Raw genomic sequence first — 20397 nt, forward strand, 5'->3', positions numbered from 1 at the left:
ATCACGAGGAGCAGTAATGGTTCACTGAGTTCAAGGGGCCGAGGACACGACCTTGGATTTTAACCGACTGCTTAAAATTGTCACTTTTTATTATGCTCTTTTTTGTAGTAAAAATGAATCTAGTGGTCGATTTGAAGGATTTTTCTCTTTTTTTGTGTTTCTCTCATGTCGACTATGACGTATTCGATAGGAATCTCTGGATCTCCAATCAGCTGAGATTACCATATCAATGTCCCCTGTTTCAAACCAGTTTCTGCTGTAAATGATTTATAAGAAGTCCAGTTGGTTTGAATGAACAATATACAGAGGCTGTACGTGCGCAGCAAGTTAGTTGTTAGAAGAATCATTTTCAGTTTTCAGTTACATTCAGCTGAAAATGTAAGAATAAAAGCAGACCGACGTCGGCTTGTGGCATCAATAAGTTTTCGGCGGCTCACAGTTTTACCCATGGATGTGTGAACATGTTTTAATGGTAATTCATTATCATTTACGTTATTCAAAGCGAGAACTGCAGCATGGAAAGCGCAAAGCAGGATAGCAACATAAATGGAGTCATTCGGAAAAATAGTTCCGACTGTATTCAATATGTGTAGATTATTACACGGGATTACATGAATCTCTGGTATTGGTAGTATAACACATGTATGTTATAAATAACAAAACTCCATCAAAACTACCATGTCACTACCTGGTCACGGATATGCTCCGTGGTGAAAAATGACTAAACCAACAATTTGGGCGTCTAAATGCTTCTCAATTCTTCGCACAGCTCCGTAAGTAAAGCTAACCTACCGCTCGATTGAATTTCTTTGCTACGAAAATTTAGCGTAGTGAGTTACGTCTCAATGTAACGATGTATGTATATGCATTATTTTGATTTAGTATATTGTACATACACATTTTGTATTGGGAGTGACAGGTCATACATGCGAATGCCATGGACGCATTCGTAAACTACCCATACTGTAAAAGATTTGGTCAAATGACTGCAGAAAGCTCTTCTTTGTGAAAACCTTCAACCATTGATTTCATACTTATTTTTTTATATTTATTACAACTTACAATTTATTAACTAATCGATGAATTCTCAATTCATAAATATTTACATACATTATCAGAAACAGACGGCAAATTAACCGTGAAAGCAATGAATTTCTGGGGAAAATGTTGACTCTCTATTATAAGTTTTTAACGATAATTTATTTCACAAAATAAGTATTCAGTTTAACCTAAGGTGTCCGAGCGGTGGACCGTATCTTCAACGCTAGCCTTCACAGGTCAATAGATAAAAGATAAAACGCCGTGACAAGTGGTTGTCTTGTGTACATTACTACATTATATATTGATTCAAACATCATTCAAGTCGAAGAAAGAAGCCAATATGGACATATTCAGTGTTTTCAGAGTAACGGTTTTGGGTAAGTTATTTCAATAGTTATCAATAGATAAACCAAGTACTAACCGCAAACATATACTTTGTAGAAAATTCAAGTAATATCTTCAAAATTATTCATACATGTTAAAATTTACTTCTGTATACCTTTAGTATAGGAAATATATCGCCTTTGGTAAATTTATTTCTTTCGCTAGTTGAGGTTACTGGTTACTGTTGTTTTGTAATACGTTGGATGTATGATTGAAGATGCCCTTCGAATCGTCCTGTTTCCTCAACTTTAATTATTATAATTGTCATATTTTTGGAAGGAAGGTAGTTAGCTAGCTATTGCTCGTCATAGTTGTATATTTGTCAGTGATTATACTAAACCGAAACATCCAGTCTCTCAAACTTGTCAGCAGATAATCAGATGACCATCTATGAATATATCTTGAGATAACGGTTGAAATATTCTTCTTCTTTTTTTTCCAACAACTGACAATTTTCTTGTATGTTATGTCAGCTCCATACCATCCTTGTATTAGATTTCTTTAGTAGTCAAGACAAATGAATATGTGCTAATTTATGGGTAAAAACGAAGAATTCAACAACTTCCTTCTTTCATTGTTTGTATGCAGTATGTCTTGGACGGAAAAACTCTACAAATCTACAAACAAGGCCAACTGGGCTATATAGGCTAAACAAATTATAAAGCCCAAGGTTCATTCTAAAATGGGAAACGTTAATGTAAACAATTGACTACTATGAGTATTGGATAATTACGTGTATTACGTGGATCGATTTTAAAAGGATATGTAACATCTGTGATCACTTTAGTATTATGTTATCGATATTCATGGCATTTATTCTAAACCAATGACGCATAATGTCATTCATCGTGAAGTGATGCATACCTTTGAATAAGATATGTAACATAATCCTAACAATCACTATTAACATGTCAAAAGGGTAAGGCCTACTGCAGGCACCACATACTTTGGGTTTATCCTTTTTCCGTAAAAGATAAGGTCCACTGAATCATATGATATTGGGCAATATTCAGTTTCGCAATATATAGATTGCTTCATTCATACTTGGACTTAAACGGCCCCTTCTCAAAGCTTTTGTAAAGTTAAAGGTGGGTATGGCAAATAATAAAAACTTATATAACCAGTTAAAATAGGGTCATTGATTCGGCTTTTTGTTATTCGCCACGGACCATAGCGAAAACACCTTTGTGACGAGGTCGTATACTAGTATTCATGGGTTTTTGTGATATACGCTATGATTAAAATTCCACATAAATTAGGGCAAATAAACTAACCAGTACATAATGGGACGTTTGATTGTGATCTTTTTGGGATAGTATTTATATTTGAAGGCCCTACCTATCATAGTTGTTTAGTCGTTCAACTGACAAGTTTCGCGACATTTGAAAATGAAAATGAAATGAAAGGAGTACAATGAAGACGGGCAACACCATGCAGTGTGCAGTGAGAGAAACTTCGCCAGGACCTTATGCTAATCTTTTTCAATTTCCAACTGTCGAGGGATCTTAAACATGCACAGTCTGTAGCACACTGAGTCTCGGATTATTGTCCATATGAATGCCTCTCCGCCGAGACCTAGTCGACATTTAGAAATTCTGGCAGAATGACCATCCTTATGCGGCAGTGAGGACTAATTTTACGATGGTACTAGGATAAACTCTGAATGTTTTATACTTTTTGGTATCATTACAAATGTTGGTGCCCAGTCATTCAGATTGAAACGTATCTTCCATATTCAGTGATTAATGTTTGATACATTCAAGTTTGCTATTACGAAAAAAAAGATCAGTATTAAACTTCACTCAACTTAAAGCCTTTCTGGATTGCCCGGATTTTCATACAATGGACCGGATCTATGATAAATTACACTAGAAACACTCAGTTTCTTACATTAAATACAAATCCAAAATAAAATTATATGGAGCATCACTTAGCATATAATATTGACAATTTACTTCGACAACACACTCGACCTCGATTTTACTCCTTCTCAACTAACAAGCGCATTTTCAATTTTACGTCAAGTTACATGTGCAAAATGATGTAAATATTGTTATTGATACGAAAATGTATATTAAAAAAGTCAGATTCATATAAACTTGGATATAAGTACGAGTTTATACTTCATGGTTAACATTCGTTAGTTTACAAGTACATACTTCATAACTGGCAGTCTTAAGTATTACTAGGATATACCTCATGACTAACATTCTTTAGTATTACTAGTATATACCTCATGATTAACATTCTTTAGTATTAATAGTATATACCTCATGATTAACATTCTTTAGTATTAATAGTATATACCTCATGACTAACATTCTTTAGTGTAACAAGTTTATGATATTCTTTACTAATACTTGTATATACGTTATGACCAACATTCTTTAGAATTACTAGTATATACTTCATGAATATCATATTGTAGTATTACTAGACTACTTCATGACTAGCATTCTTCAATATTACTAGTATATACTTCATGACTTACATTCTTTAGTATTACTAGAATATACTTCATGACTAACATTCTTTAGTATAGCTAGTATATACCTCGTGGCCAACATTCTTTAGTATTTGTAATATACACCTCGTGGCTACCATTCTTTACTATAACAAGTACACACCTCATGGTTCACCAACATTCATTCGTATTACTAGAATATACACCATGGTTAATAAGCATTCTCCATTATACTTTATATTAATAAACCAAGTATTTCACAATTCCAATATTTGATCGACAATTCTTTTAATATCAAAGCTTAAGCATCTTGGATACTCTCAATATTTATAAACCATTGTTTTACAGTGAGAAAAGATGAATAGTAGTCAACAAAAAGTGTGAGGACGAACGAATGAACTGTTTCATATGTTCTTCTGTCCTTACTTGCCAGGTCGAATAGTATAAGGGTGCAGGAGACTGTAATGACGCATGTACAGCCCAGTGTATAGAAAGTATACCGAAAAAAAAGTTTTTGCTGTTTTGTTTATGGACTCACTCCACTAAATCAAATAGGATATCTTTCAATTTAAACACACGAAATTCAAACTTTTAAACGTCATACGCTTGAGATAACTTGCTTTTGATCATTTTTCCTTCTAATAAGTATAAATATTTATACAGTTGATTCGGTTTCGTTTTTGATCCTGTATAATTTAGTAAATCCAGTTTGTGATGGACGTTTCTCTTGGGTACCACACTATGTGAGTTTGATATTTCCTTTTAGTTCTAATATGATAAAACAAGTGATGAAATCTCTTATAAAGTTTTGTTTAAGTAAGATAATATTTACTTATGTACCATAAATTTTCTTGAAGTTAATTAAATCTATAAAACAATTAGGTCTCTCTCAATGTATCATACGTCTTCGATATACAGTATATCTGGCTGTAAATAAAATAATAGTACATAATTTATGAGGATGGACTTTAGATCGGCTTTGAATACCAAAAAGCATAACAGTTTTAAAATCAGAATCTGTTATATAATGTGATAAAATTTCAGTTAGAATATTCTTAACTAAGTGTGTAAGTAATAAAACATCTTAAACAATCAACAAATATGTGCGTAATATCCCCAGCTTCATCCTCGCAAATGGAACAGCGATCATCATCTACTTTATTTATCTTACATAGTTTCGTTTTAGTCCATAAAATGTTGTGTGCAATCTTAAAATGAAATTTAATTAATAATAATATTAAGTATTTATAATATCATGTCATTACCATGGAATAGAACTCTTAATAATATTAAAATACTTCACAATAACATCATGCTTTAATATCTGTGAAATATTGATCAATCATATCAATTATTGAATGTTATTTTTAAAAATCTGGTATAACGTGATATATAACATCTTCAACTTTAACAAAATTTACCAATACCTCATTTTGTGACTTTTTGTTATTATTTTTAATAAGTTGGTTGCAAAATAAAGGTTGTATTAACACATGTATTGGTAGGATTTTCTCTGTTATTTTGTTTTAATATGTCCCATGCTTGTAATAGAAAACTGTAAAAAGGAGGATAAATCACTTGAATACTTCTTATGAAAATATATCTTAAATAAATCATGGCTAAGATGTAAATTTCCATAATTATACAGAAAATATTGCATTAAGGCTTCCCATACTGATTAAAATTCAACATAAAAAATAAGAGTCTTTAAGAATAGAGAGTGTGATTTTAGATTTATATCTATTAGCGAGCAAATGTCTAACTTACTGAACCACCGCGGCTCCACGATCTGGAATATGTGAAGACACTCCTGGCTTTTCCATTAATTATCCAAATTTAAATTGATCGTTATTTCTGCACAAATCGCATGCTACCTCTTATTTGTCGCATCGTTAGAATGCTTCTCTTTAAAATCGTGTTCTTCTTCTGATGAGCAACCCCGATTCCTTTTTTGTTACAGAAGCTGAAGGGGCTTACGGTTATTTTCTTCCAATTGCTCTACGTTTTCCATAACGTTATTTGGTGGTGTCATTCAATTCATATCAAGAAAAAAATAGCTAAACAAATCGTAATCTAGCACCGTATTAGAAAAACGTCGATTTTAGTTTAGTTGTTTTTAGGAGAGTTGGCCACTGGATTACAGCAGACCTCAAATTAATTAAACTGTTACTATTTCAATTGAATCTTTCATGGCCAATGTTTTATTTCTACTTCAGGAACGTTGATATGCTTTTATGGAGTCGAATGCGGTATTGCTGGATGCTATACTGATTACCAACAGTGCTATAGCACATATAGTCAGGTTCCACGACCTCAGTCAATGACAGTAGACTGGACAGAATTTTGCAAGTATGTTTCATTCAGATTTCATTCCACATCCTCGCCGAAATGGATAAGCAGATAGTGGCACAAGGGTTGTTTGACTGCAGAAAATTTTCATTTTTACCAAGCACAGTACCCTGTAGAATCGTATATCTTTGTCCGATTTTGGCTGGAGTGTCTAAGAGCTAGAAAGGACTACTTTTCTGAAACGCACTAGCTTGCACCTTTAGGGCGCGTATTGTCTTTGTTTTCCACCTTTTGCGTACCGTTCATTCATGTTGTGCATGGGCAATGAATTTCTAAAAACGTCAGATGTGATGAAAGTAGACTAGTATTTCTTTCTATTTATTGGTTACCAGAAGCGCAAGATTAAGACCCTTGAAGAAAATTGTCTTCATAAGACCATAATTAACGATGGTTGAAAATCGGAGAGATATTACTACCTTAGAGATCAGTGGTGGCTCACATCTATTGTATCATGATAGGAAAGTTAGTTTGACACGATATTTCGCATGAATTTCATCGTTTGGTTTTCAGTGCAGCAGATACGCTTGATAACTGTTTAAAAAACGACGTCAATTCCTGTGGACCAAATGATTCTGAACCACAAGCCTACACTAATTACGCGGCCACTGCAGCAGATAGTAAGAAATCCTGTAAAGTTGGTTAGTACATGTTTTTTTCTGAATTATAAATATGTTTTAATGGCTTAAGATTGGAAGAGTTTGATATGCTTGGTTTTCACAGTGTCCTACGGAGATATATAAGACATTATTGTGATTAATTTTACAGCTAAGTGCACCAACATGCAACTGAAGTGTTCATCCGAGTATGCAAACGCCACCTCTTTTATAAGATCAGAATCAGGAATAACTCAAGAAAATTTAGCTAGCATGTGCAAGTAAGTTTTGAACTTTAATTATTTATGTTGATATTTCTCTTTGAATTGAAACAAGTATGCTTAAAAAGATAGATTCGAGGGTAGTTTTGGTCCAAATATATATAAATAGGTTTAAGAAGTATTTGAAATGTGCGAAAATCGTATAAATTCATCAAAATACTAGGAATCTACGGTGGATCACATAAGACATTTTCCCCTTTTTATTTAGAATTAAAAACTTTTTTTTTACTTGGTGAAAATTAAAAACTTTTTCACCTAGCTGATAATTATTTTTACCTAGGTGATAATTATTTTCACCTAGGTGAAAATTAGGTGATAATTCCTGTAATTTTGAATTAAAAACTTTAATTTTCACCTAGGTGATAATTATTTTCAACAAGGTGAAAATTAGGTGATAATTCTTGTAATTTTGAATTAAAAACTTAATTAATAATTATCACCTGGGTTAAAATTAAAGTTTTTTAATTCAAAATTACAGGAATTATCACCTTATTTTCACCTAGGTGAAAATAATTATCACTTGGGTGAAAATAAATATCACCTGGGTGAAAATTAATGTTTTTAATTCAAAATTAAAAGTGAAATATGTCGTATGTGAGCCACCGTAGGAATCTCGCTTTCTATTTCTTTATAAAAGACATGTTATACTTTTCTATGACTGAGTGTCAAGAAAAGATTTGTCGTCTTTTAAACTTTCAAACGCAGATAATTCTGGACACACATGGATTTTAAGTCTCAAGTACCGACGGTTGGCTGTGCACACAATTACTGATTAGCGTTGGTAGATGCATACAGGAAATAACTGTGACCAAATAACTTTGTACCCGTATTACTGTGACCAAAATTCCTTGTGCCCGTATTACTGTTAGGTGATCGGTCTTTAAGTTATTGCCCTTGACTTATAAAAGATCTTTGAAAATTTAAGACTTGAGGGCAGTGTGAGTTGATACGAAAAGATATTACTAAGTAAGGGAAGAACAGAAAATTTGTGATGATAACCTTGAAATATAATTATATTTTATACCATTAGGGCACTACCTAAGGCAAGAACATGTTACAGCAACTACCTTACGGAGTGTAATGAACCAGAATTGACGACGGGAATGAATGACATACTGCAAAGTATCGATCAGCAACTATCAAGCTGCCAATCACAAGTATCAGGTAAAGTTATTTTTCATTCCTAATTTAAATACTGACTGAAAATGAGTTGAGGAATCACCACAATCAGTGTGATTTTGGACATATTGCCTTAAAAAAACAATAGTGCCTTTTTTGCTAGAAAGTACGTAGAGCAACTAGCGAAAGCTTGTGGCACTGCTTTTGTGTTTGGTTCGCTTATGTCAACTAATCAAATTCTCGCTGACCAGTTGTTTGCAGTCCTATAAAATCTAATTGCTCCAATATTCTGCCAATTACAAAGTCGACCTGTGAGTCTTTTGATGAGTGAACTACGGCCTCAACGTTTTGATAATAAATAAGCTTATGTTTTATAACAGGTGATTGTCTTGCCAAATCTTTACAATGTGTAAATGTAACACAGGAAATTATGCCATCATTTCAAAGTTTAGATTTTAACAACCCCAGTGCTATGTTACAACAGATGAGTACTCTGTGCCCGTAAGTTTCATTGTTATTCTCTTTTCTTTTTATTTAAGATATTTGTCATTCAAAAGTTCAAACCGTTCCTCTTTTCAACCAATGATTCATTTGTATATCACTGTCTACAGTTCATTAAAATAAGTAGTATAGTACAAGAGGTGCCTTCCGACCACAGAAAATAACCATTGTACCAAGTTCAGTTGTCTAAAGCTTTTTACATCCATTTTAGAAAGACACAATCTATCACAATATTTAATTTATTTTTATGTTTTATGTTTTAAGTGTATTTGGTCGACTCAAGGAATGCTATAATGGTCTTGTTGCCGCATGTCCATCTTTTGTGAATGATTCTGCTGCTGCTTTAAACGGTTTTCAAATATTTGACCAGTTTTGTGGTACTGATTTAGGTAATCTCTATAGATTAGAAAATATTTTGCACCCTTTGCAATAACTAACAGAAGGACTTTAGACAACTGTGAGCAAGAAATATTTTTAACCCCGTGTTTTGCGCATGTTATTATATATGTTATCATGCAAATTTTTACACAAATTCATAATGCCGCTGCAATAAAAATCGACCAGAAACATTGTGCCCTAAGGAATAGATTGATATATTTTTTCAGTTAGGCTAAGTATGGCTTCAGGGCCTGGAAGTTTGTACCCTTTCTAGCTATAGTAGGAACCGAACCGGGTTTTATTATATATTTGAAAATAGATACACAATAGTTTCAACAACCCTGTTCACTAATTTGACAAAATTCCAAAAAATAAACTGTTTACTGTTCTAGTCTCTCCCTTGACTATTAGAACTCGTTTTCACGTTAAAATAATGTGTAAAATCGACCAAAAAGTAGGTACAGTAATGACTTAAAAATGATTTTATTCATTTTCTGGGTTTGAAACCGAATTGTGCTAATCTTTTTTCAGTTAACTGTGCAGTGAAAATTCAAGAATGTTCTGCACCCATTGAAGCATATCCAAATTGTACCGACACAAACAATGCGGACAAATTATCACTTGCTGAAGGTGTGAATTGTTGCAAGTAAGAACTCGTTTACTTTCTGTTACAAACATCACATTGTGGTCTGATAAATAATAAATATATTGTTGGCTACGTATGTAAAAGCATACTGTTATAGTGTGCTGCGAAATATCTTTAGAACTAGTATCTTTGGAACTAACTAATTGGTTTGTTCTCTGTTATCCAGTTTTACATGCATTTCAGACTTGCAGCAAATACTACTAAATGTTTACGAGATGGCGGTTGTGGAAACATTATTAGCAGTGTTCCATCTCTGCAGCGTTCCGAGGCTTTGTGTCGTGGTTACAACGGTATGTTAACAACCAATAATACAATCCCATACCTCTGAAGTTAGAATATCATAGTTTAAAATGAACGATGAAAAAGGAATCGAACTTTTATTGTACTTTCTCTTGTCATTTTTGTCTTCGATTCAGTAAAACAGTCCGCTGTTAGTTCAGGTAGTGGCGAATACTTTCCAGGGCTTCTACAATGCTTCGAATGTCACTTTTGTAGGGTATACCCTGTACCCTGTTCGACCTGGCTACTGCTTACAGTTTTTTCATTCTTTTTCCAGATTACTGCCCCGAAATGTTTGAATGTTTTGAAGCAACTTATCCAAGTGGCTCTTTTAACGATCCTTCAGCAGTGTGCAGGTAAATAAACCCCTTTATAAAATAATCATGTCGCCTGCAACACATCATATGGCATGTTACAGTTGACCGAGTCCACCTCTTTGCATTTACCACACTCACAATGGAAAGGAGGGAAGCATATTTTTTTTGTTAAATTCTTTTTTTTATCTCAGAAATGTTGGTGGCTTCTTAACCTGCATTGAACAGAAATGTGCCAATAAACCAAAAATGGGTCAACAAACATTAGCCAAGATAAGAGAAGTTTTCAACCAAATATGCGAAGGTGGGCTATATATTGAGGCATATTTCTTCACTGCCCTGTTTTGGACGAAAATCTGTATAAAAGATCAGATTTTAAATAGACAGCATCCCTGAGACCCTATACAGCATACTACCACACACCGTCACATCCAACATGCTAGCAGAGGACGAAAGAATTAAAGCTGCATTTTATTAGAAATGCAAACTTATGTAAGGGCTGCCTACCCGGATCGGCCTCTTATTAAAATTAGACCAAACTTTCGTTTCGATTTTTATTAGCTTTTATTTTTTATAAAGTCACTTCAGTAAGGGTCTAACATAGCCCTCTTGAACGATCGTCAAATTAACCTTTTGGCTAATTAAAAATGAAAGCTCATAACAACATAAAAAACGCAACGAAAGTTTATTCTAATTTAATTAGACTGAAGATGCACGGGCCGGGCACATACAAGGAACGAAGGACAAACAAAACTTTATGTTGCTGCATGTATTAACGCTAATTTGTTGTTGTTTTTTTTTTTATAATTTTAGTTATTGCGAAATACCCCACTGTCGCGTCATGTCAATCATTTACATCTTGTATTGACAAAGCACCATCTCTACCAGGAACAGTTAATAGTATACAATCATTCGTTTCTGCCCAGGATTCAGATAGATGGTGTCAGTAAGTAGTAAAATCTAAATCTAAAAGCCTAGTTCTAAATAATAATTAGGATAATGAATCTATCAAAGACAACAATTTTCTTTTTATTATCAGACACCTTTAAAAAGACATTCATGAAACAACTTTAAAAACTCTGTAAATCTGTGTCCTCAATCGACGATTATTATCATAATAGGATATAATGGTCGGTTTGGGCTATAGATTTGTGTCAATAATATGTGCATAAATATATTTCAGACTCGCCAAATCTTATGTATCTTGTGGAGTTACAGCAGCCGAAGGCGATTCGTGTAACCCAGGTGCAGGCTTTCCTTCTGATGCTTCAACAGTTCAGACGTCTACTGATCAAGCTTGTTCTGGAGGTTAGTTTAAAAGATTGAACTTCAAATTTATTTCCCTAGATTTGGTTAATTTGTGTTTGTGGCCATAGGTTTCAATTCTAGGTCACAAATGATTTTTGAAAGTGTTTAACACCTCTTCATACTTTTGTCTAGAAAATAATGAAACATATAATAAGACTATTAAGCCATTGAGTCCTCACTGTTTACCACTATCATTGTCCTGACCTATCCTTTAGCCAAATTCAAAGTCGAGCTCAAAATCAAAATCAAATCAATATATCTTCCCTAAACATCTGCCTCTATTCCAGCCTCTAATAGATATTTTGACAGTTATCAGCTTCCACACCAGCTATCAGAATCTGGAATAGAGGCACATGTATCGGTCCATTAAATTACAGTCATGAAATTTTATTACAGTTCGTGGACCCTGTCTTCCAGTCTCTAATTGCTTGGCTACCTTAATGGGAAATCAAACTAATATGATGTTTAAGACTACTTGCCCGTAAGTATTATGTTACTTCCCTGACAGATGTCCGCTTATATTTACCATATCTTCATGTTACTCTACCTTGAAAGGGTGGTGGGCTGATAAGATGAGAAACCAAGATCACCTACAAAAGGTTGCTCTACTATCATTAAAAAACTGTCGTTAACAAGAAGGAATGTGCTCACTCTTCTGGAAACTTGTAACACTGTGTGCGCGTCGCCACATATTATCCGCAACCATCTACAAACAATAACTTAATCACGTGAGTTGTTCAATGAAGGACAAAAACATACCACAAGACTGTTTATGGTCACAAAGTTCACACGAGACACAAGGACATTGTAAAATATCTGAAATGTCCTGATGGACTGATCAATTGTTCAGTTGGTTTTGACAAATTTAGGTGTTGTCATGGTGAAAATTCTCAAATACTTTCGATCTAAATCGGGTACGACGAATATCACATCTAAAGAACTTACTATGCCAGATTTGTCGTGCTAGAACTCAACATGCTTAGAATTGAAAATCACATGAATATTATGTCTATACTTCCAGAAATATACCAGGATTCGTGACCTGTACCGACGATGCTTTGAAGGGGTGTGGTGATGGAAGTCGTGTTAATGCTGCTTACAGTCTATCTGATGTAAAGGATCTATATGTTGAAACCTGTGATGGTAATTATACTCAAATATGATATTATTTTATTATCAAAGCGTTGTTTTTATTAATAAACGTTATTTTATGTTGTTGATAAATCACCTTTTTACCTTATTAAATGTCTCCAGAAATAAATAATCATGAGAATCGAATGCCTGACAGTTTAAGACTAAAGAATAATAATCATATCACAATTAAGTGTATTTGCCATTATTTGTTTTACAAAGCTTTCGTCAAATTTTGATTTATTAAGTATCGCTGTACATGGTGAACAAGAAACCCTGTTTTTGAACTGACATTATTTTATTTCTAGCCGTAAGTGAAGGTTTGTACCAATGTAGTTTGATGAGTAATTGTCTTGATTTACAGTTACCAACAAAGACTGGCGACTTAATTTACGAATTATCTGATCAGACCTCATGGTGTCGGTAAGTCTTGTTATTATTGTAACATGGTTGCATGTCAGATACCCATTTTGTATTATCATGTTCTGTAGTATATACTTTACAGCCAATAAAGCTTAAGAATGAAGGAAGATTACCATTGAAACAGCTACGGGAGCTAGTGGAGTAGTAGCAGTAGAAGAATATATCTTTTTTTCTCACACGTTTTTATTGCAAGCGGATTTATTCTACTTAACACTATGTATATCTCAAATTTAGATGGTAAAAAATATAAATTTTAGTCAACTTTTTTGCATCTTAATTGCTTTTCAATTGAGTAGTATATGAGCTCATAGATTGGTCGCATTTTTCCACATTCCATTTCATTTCATGGGAAAAATGCAACCAATCTATGAACTCCCAAAAAAAAGACCTAAATTCCCTACATTTCATAAATTCTTACACTTAAAAAGACCTAAATTCCCTACATTTCATAAAACATCCTACATTTCATAAAATTCTTACATTAAAAAACACCTTCAATCAATTTCCTACATTCCATCAAAAAAAGCATATTAAAATAATGTAGAAGGGAGATAACTCTTTTTTGGAAATTTTTTACTCAAATTTTAAACCTTAAAAATGGCAAATAAGATACTAGATCCAATCTTTAGATTATACGATCCGATTCTTAACAAGAAAAAAGAGGATTATATTATCATCTAACCGACTGTTGGTTCTAAATCCCAATTGAATGATGGTGGTAGAATTACCTTCGAAATAAATTCATTATCGAATTGGTTGCTTCTTTCCGATGCTTATTTCAGATGCGATTTCAAAATTAAAGATGGAACTCCCAATGAAAATCGTGTTCCACAAACAAATACAACAATTTCTTTCCATCTTTATTTAGCGAGATGGTTTTGGAAGCTGGTTCAAATCCGATAGAAACAATCAAACACCCTGGGGAATTCGACACAATGTTGAAAACAGTTTTATATCTTAAAGATTTCGATTCAGTCTCAAGTTGGATACCCGATGTTGGTGATGGAAGTGTTTTAAAAGAACCGGTAAGAAATCTTGCAAATGATGCTGATTTAGCTAGATTTCGGGGAAGGGAGGGTTTGATTCTCCCAAATGTACAGGCCTAGGGTGGAGCAGACACTTTATTTAGAAATTAGGATTAAGGGTCTTGATATTGGGTTTTCTTCTGTTCTTATTCTGATCCGAAATTAGAAAAAATAACTCGCCCGATGGGCGAGAAGTATAGTATCTGTTATGTACTGATTGTTTTTAGTTTGCTATGAACAATATTATCATTTAAGTTCTTATTTTTTGAATATGCAACTATTATTTTCTGCTTATAGACATGGGGGAATTTCTCTTGAAGGCTCTTATAGTGGGCATGAACTATCTTGTTTGCTCGATTGCTGGTTGTATTAAACGGGACAACAAAGGGTGCTATGCCTACATTATGATGAATATTTAGTCCTATAGGTCTTGCTGTATTTAATGTCTCAATCCAATGGGCCTCCCTAGATTGACGGAATTTGGTAGTTTCATCTTCGGGCAAGTCCATTTCTATACGCTCAATTGGGATTAGGGTGAGATCGTCTATTGAATGGTCGTCGAGGTTGAAATGATTAGAAACAGGCTTGTCTTTCTTTGATGTCTGACCTATGAGCATTAAAGCGAGTTCGTAAATTATTCTTAGTTTCTCCTACATATTTTTGGGGGCATTTCTTGCATGAAATTAAATATATTACATTCGAATGTTCACATGTTAGATGTTCTAGGATCGGGTACCTTTTATTCGTAGAGTTGCTTACAAAATAATGAGTTTCTGATATAAAGGGACATGTTTTGCATCTACTGGACAAACATGGAGCACTTCTTAAACCTGGAGGAACTTCGGCATAAAGTCTGTTTTTAGCTGCTATCTGTGCTAAGGTGGAATTTTTTTGAGTACCCACGCTCTTTAAGTTTTGAGAAAACAATCGTACAGGCTTGGTTGAAATCAGAAGATCTTGTACAAATTCGATGAAATCGTAAAACTTGTGACTTAATTATACCAGAAAAGGTATGTTTTGGGTGAAAGGAGCTCTTGTGCAAGAGTTGATGAGTATCAGTTTCTTTGAAATACACTTTAATATCCAGTTTATTTGTTTCTGCTATGGAATCTCCCTTAAAGACTGTGGTATCGAGAAAGTCTATGCTTTTGTCACTCACGTTTGTGGTTAGTTTGATAGAAGGATGGTGGTTGTCGAGAATTTCAAAGAATTCCCAAAACTGTTCGATAGAATAAGTCCAAACCATAAAAATGTCATCCAAAAAGCGTCCGTAAAAAAGTGGGTCAAATGGACAGAGGGGCAACACCTCACGTTCCCACTCTGCCATGAAAAGGTTTGCGTACGAAGAGGCGAATCGTTTGCCCATTGCTGTCCCTGAAGTTTGTAAATATGTTTTACCATTAAATGTGAAATCGTTTCGACTAAGACAAATCTCTAAAAGCTGTAGAATTGCATCGTCGGGTCTGTTTGGATCTGGGTTTCTATTAAAAGCTTTACGAACTGCCGTTAAACCAGTAGTGTTATCGATATTGGTATACATAGAAGAAACGTCGATAGAAATTAAAATAGCATTAGAGGGTTTTTTATTTTATTGACAAAATCGGTTGTGTCTTTAAGGTAGGCGCGATGTTGGCATGCTTAGAGGTAGTAAGAAATGATCAATGTATTCTGACACTGCATATGACTCACTACCACAGTCAGATATAATCGGGCGGCCTTTAGGGATTTTATTCGAGATAAACCACTCCTTGGTTGGATTCTTATGGATTTTAGGCAAAGTGTACAAATGTCTCTCGCGACAATCAGGTTTGGCAGACAGATAGTCATATTGTTTCTGTTTGAGATAACTAGTTTTGACTAAATCGGCAAGAATATTATTAATCATGTTAGCAGTTTCTTTGAAAATTGGTTTCGGTAAAATGGTATAATGTTTAGGATTATTCAGTTGATTCTCTGCTTCTGAAACGTAATCCTCCCTATTCAGAATGACACAACATGAACCTTTGTCACTCTTTTTAATAACAATGCTATCGTCTTTCTTAAGTAAGTTAAACGCTTCACGTTCCACTCGTGTGAGATTAGGCTTTTCGTGTGTTATGGAAAGGTTCACTGTTTGGCTATTCATACTCGCAAATGCTTTCAATATTTCAGGATGGATGGCGGCCTGAGGGGGTGTCCACGTGGATTTAGGAATAAACATTGTTCTAGCACCACGTGGGGGGTGGTTTCGAAAAAAATATGTGCAGCTAAGATTTCGTTGAAATCGTTCAATGGATGGTCGGAGATAATTCAAGTTAGCTATCTTTGGTGTGGGAATAAACTTAAGTCCACGGTCTAAGATTGAATGCTGAATGGGTGTGAGAGTTTTGCGGCTCAAGTTAACTACAGTTTGGCCTAGCGGTGGCCTCTCAGTATTTTTATCGCCAGTAATTAGTTTAAAGACTTACTCGATGCTTGAAGCTGGTGTATCCAAAACAAATAGATGCTGTTTGCTGTTTCTGGAGACCAATGAAGATTATCAACTGTTTCGAATTCTTCTTCGTAGGGTGGTAAGATTGTTGCGCTGTTGATACTGGACTCCATCATCATGTTGTTGAGAGTGCTGAGGTTCCGTTGTGCTTTCTTCGAGATTTTATTTGAAATGGGTATACATGTGAAGAGGATCTTGGAGTTTGGGAAAGTTTTGTTGGCTGTGGCGATTAATTTCTGGGCTTGGTTAAAGGAGGTCTTTGGTATCTGATCACGGTTGTTGAGGCCTACATGAAGAATAATGGTAGTAGGTTTGGGATCATGGTCGTATGATTCCAGGATTGACTGTATGTGATGGATTTGGGCACCGGGGTAAGAATGTATTTCGGTGTCTGAACTGGTTTTGGTAATTCGATTCAGGTTAGATGATCCAATTATTAAGGTAGATTTCTTTAGAGCAGGTATCTTCCATAATGATTTGTCCTTGGTTTGGTGATAATGCGGTTTGGTAGCGGATATAATGGTCGTCGACGGTTTGATTGGTACTGGTTTGGTAGTTGTTAGAATTGTAGCATTGGGAACGGACTGGGATCTGGTTCGAGGGAGGGAAGGTCTGGATACACGTCTTGACTTGGATGGAGACTGAGGGGTGGTTTGCTGGTCCAAAAACGCACAGAAGGAAGAAAGGTTGGCGGATCCTGGATCACGTGGTGAAGATTCAGATGGTGTGGAAGGGGAAGACGAGTCTGAAAGTGAAAAGAGAAGGGGTGTGCCCTCTCTACGAGAGCGTTTACCTATGTCTGCTGGACTAGGAGTAGGTGAACTTCGGGCTCGTTTAGGGGTTTGGTTCGGCAGCGTGGTGGCTCTAGATGGTGCAGGTGTAGTGTCCATTTCAGTCGGTAGAGATATGGTTACTCTGGTTTTTGTTTCGTTGATTGTTTGGTAGAGATTACAGCTTGAGTGAGACGTTTCCCATAGAAGCGACGGGCCCAGGACAGGGCATGAGAAACGATGCGGTCGACGGCAGGTGATGATAAAGACTTGGTACGAATGGTGGTCAGCTTCTCTTGTGGTTTGGTAATGGTCGATCAGGACCTGCGTAAACTTACAGAGCCATGTCCGATTGAGGGATCTAATATTCGCGTCGACAGCTGATGTTTTCATTGCTGGACGGATAAAACTATCCAACTCAGAGACTTTGCGTTTGAAGGTAAATGCTGGTTGGCCATGCTGTTGAAGGGTAAGGATTGCCAAATGATGGAGGCACTGCAAAACTTGGAAGAACACCTTCACAAAGGGTTCTACCTCCTTATGAGTGGGGACTGGTTGGCGTCGGTGGGCTGGTAGTCGTTTCTGTTGTTGTTCAGGTCGATGGTTACCTCTTGATTGGTAGGCTGTGTTGTAGGTAGGTCGGCGATGGGGTGGGATATAGCTGGATGGGTTGGTTGGTGGTCGGCGATTGGTAGGTGGTAGATGTCGATGGAAGACAGGGCCGTTGTAGGGTACGTGATATTGGTTTGGTTGACGATTAGTGTTTCTATTTCTGGCTTCTTGCCAGTGGTTGTTGTAGTTGGTGAGCATAATGAAAATAACTTGGGGTTAGAAGGGAATGTACAGCGGATGTAACAGGAGGAAACTGTATATGCTAGCGTGAAAATGTTGGGATCAAATTATGCAAATAAGTCAAACTGGGTTTGGGGATATATAAAGTAAGATGAAAAATGCAAAAAAATATATATTTAGGTGATAAATAACGCTAACAATGATGTGAAAAATTATAACAAGTAAAACAAAAACTTACGCAATTGACACGAACCGGTTTTCGAAATATTATCCTTTTTCAAGTGTCGAGGAATGGTTATGTACGAGTACTTCAGTATAATAATGTTGTTGAGAATAATAGGTGGGGTAATTACGTAAATTGGAAATTATATCCTTTATTCGGTCTGTTGGAACATAGAAAAGTTTCCATAGGGTTACCATATAAAATTCATCTACAAAGAGAAATCAACGATGATAAGATATTCTTTGGAGAGAATGGTTCAGATGCAAAATTAGAAATAAAGAATCTCCAACTTTTCATACCCGTAATAACACCATCAATTGAAGTAGAAACGAGAATATTCAACTCATTAACTAAAGATATTGAAATAGCTTTTCTTCATCGTAATACGGTAGGTAGCATGACTTTAACGGGAGAATCCACCACATGGCCAATCACTGACACTATTAAACCAGCAAGATATTTAATGGTTGGTTTCAAGAACTTAGCAGATTCTCAAGCGAATAACAATAATGTCTTGAGAGTGGCAATGAACCAAACTCAAGATCCTTTAATCCATAAATTTCAAGTAAGATTAAACAACGATAATTATCCTAACCAACCTTTAACAATTAATCCAACCACAAAGGAGTATAATGAATTGTATAGAAACTATAAAAACATGTGTGAATTATTTGGAAATCCACCTCAGTTTGAATATGTAGATTTTGCACTTAATCATCCAATCTTCTGTTTTGATCTATCAGCTCACCAAGAAGATCTTTTCAAAACAGGAGTCAACATAAATATTCATATTGAAAAACACAAGGAGATGTAACCGGTTATTGTTTGAAGAATCAAAACATTTAATTAAAATAGCAGATAGAAGAATGATAAGAATTGAGTAAAAAATACACCCTTAAAAATGAAACCAGAAACTTTAGGAAAAAGAATAATAGAAGCTATCGAAACGGAATCACCAACTGTAATAACTTTCAATGGTAAAAAAATCAACATAACTAAAACACTTATTGATAAATACAAATATTGTTAAGTCAGAGACGATATAGATTTAGAAAGAATTGACGCGAACGCAAAAGAAGGTGGATTTTTACCTTTCCTTCCACCTTTAATATTTGGTGGTATTGCAGCGGCTACTGGAATAACAAAAGCCGTCAACTCAAATAAAGCAGCTGCAGTAAAAGAACGTAGACACAATTTAGCAATGGAAAAGGAAGCACGAGGTTCAGGAGTGGGAGAAATGATAGGCACAATAAAAGAATTTGGAAAAAGATTTGGGGAAGAAACCAAGAAAACTGTTAAACAAGGATTAAATAAATTAGTAGATAGTATTGACACAGGAGAAGTCAAAGTCAAACATAAGGGTAATGGAATATTTTTCAAAAATATACATACTGGAGAAGGAATATTTCTTTCAAAGTATAAGTTATTTTTGGAACAAATTAAAATAATAAAAAATGGGCAAAAAATTTAATCATTCAGAAATATTTCCTAATAACCCTATGCTCACGTGTATATGCGGTAGTTCCGGTCTGGGAAAACTCATCTAACTTTTAACATGTTGACAACACCAAACCTTTTAGATTTCGATTCTTTGTCTATCCACACAACAACACCAGAGCAATCGTATTATCAATTTCTCAAAGCTTTAGAATATTTACCAAAGAAAGATGTTCAAGACCTATTTCAATATTATGAAGAAAACGAAGAAGAAGTGGAAATAAAAGATATCATAGATAACTACATCGAAGCAAAGAAACCAACAGATATAAAAGACATCATAACTGTCACTGCATATACCAATCCCAATCTTTTTACGGGATGGACTCTATGTTCATTAGAAAAAATGCAAATTGTTTTTTATTATTTGAATTAAACGATAAAGATTTATCTCAAATCATTCAGTCGA

General features: G+C 34.8%; 1 protein-coding gene across 1 annotated transcript; it reads left to right on the forward strand.

Annotated features, from left to right (window-relative positions):
- Positions 1 to 1296: 1296 nt before the first annotated feature.
- On the forward strand, positions 1297 to 19962 carry LOTGIDRAFT_228270 (hypothetical protein; the record flags this gene model as incomplete). Its single annotated transcript, XM_009053258.1, has 20 exons — positions 1297 to 1418; positions 6106 to 6238; positions 6749 to 6876; positions 7004 to 7112; positions 8143 to 8276; positions 8612 to 8732; positions 8997 to 9121; positions 9642 to 9756; positions 9940 to 10046; positions 10313 to 10391; positions 10544 to 10653; positions 11163 to 11295; positions 11533 to 11657; positions 12054 to 12138; positions 12679 to 12800; positions 13097 to 13211; positions 14080 to 14236; positions 17382 to 17583; positions 18551 to 19301; positions 19527 to 19962. The coding sequence occupies exons 1-20, from the start codon at positions 1382 to 1384 to the stop codon at positions 19960 to 19962; spliced, it is 3324 nt and encodes a 1107-aa protein (XP_009051506.1). The 5' UTR covers positions 1297 to 1381.
- Positions 19963 to 20397: the final 435 nt, after the last annotated feature.

Source organism: Lottia gigantea, assembly GCF_000327385.1.
Source record: "Lottia gigantea unplaced genomic scaffold LOTGIsca_2, whole genome shotgun sequence".
NCBI classification, from domain to species: domain Eukaryota; kingdom Metazoa; phylum Mollusca; class Gastropoda; family Lottiidae; genus Lottia; species Lottia gigantea.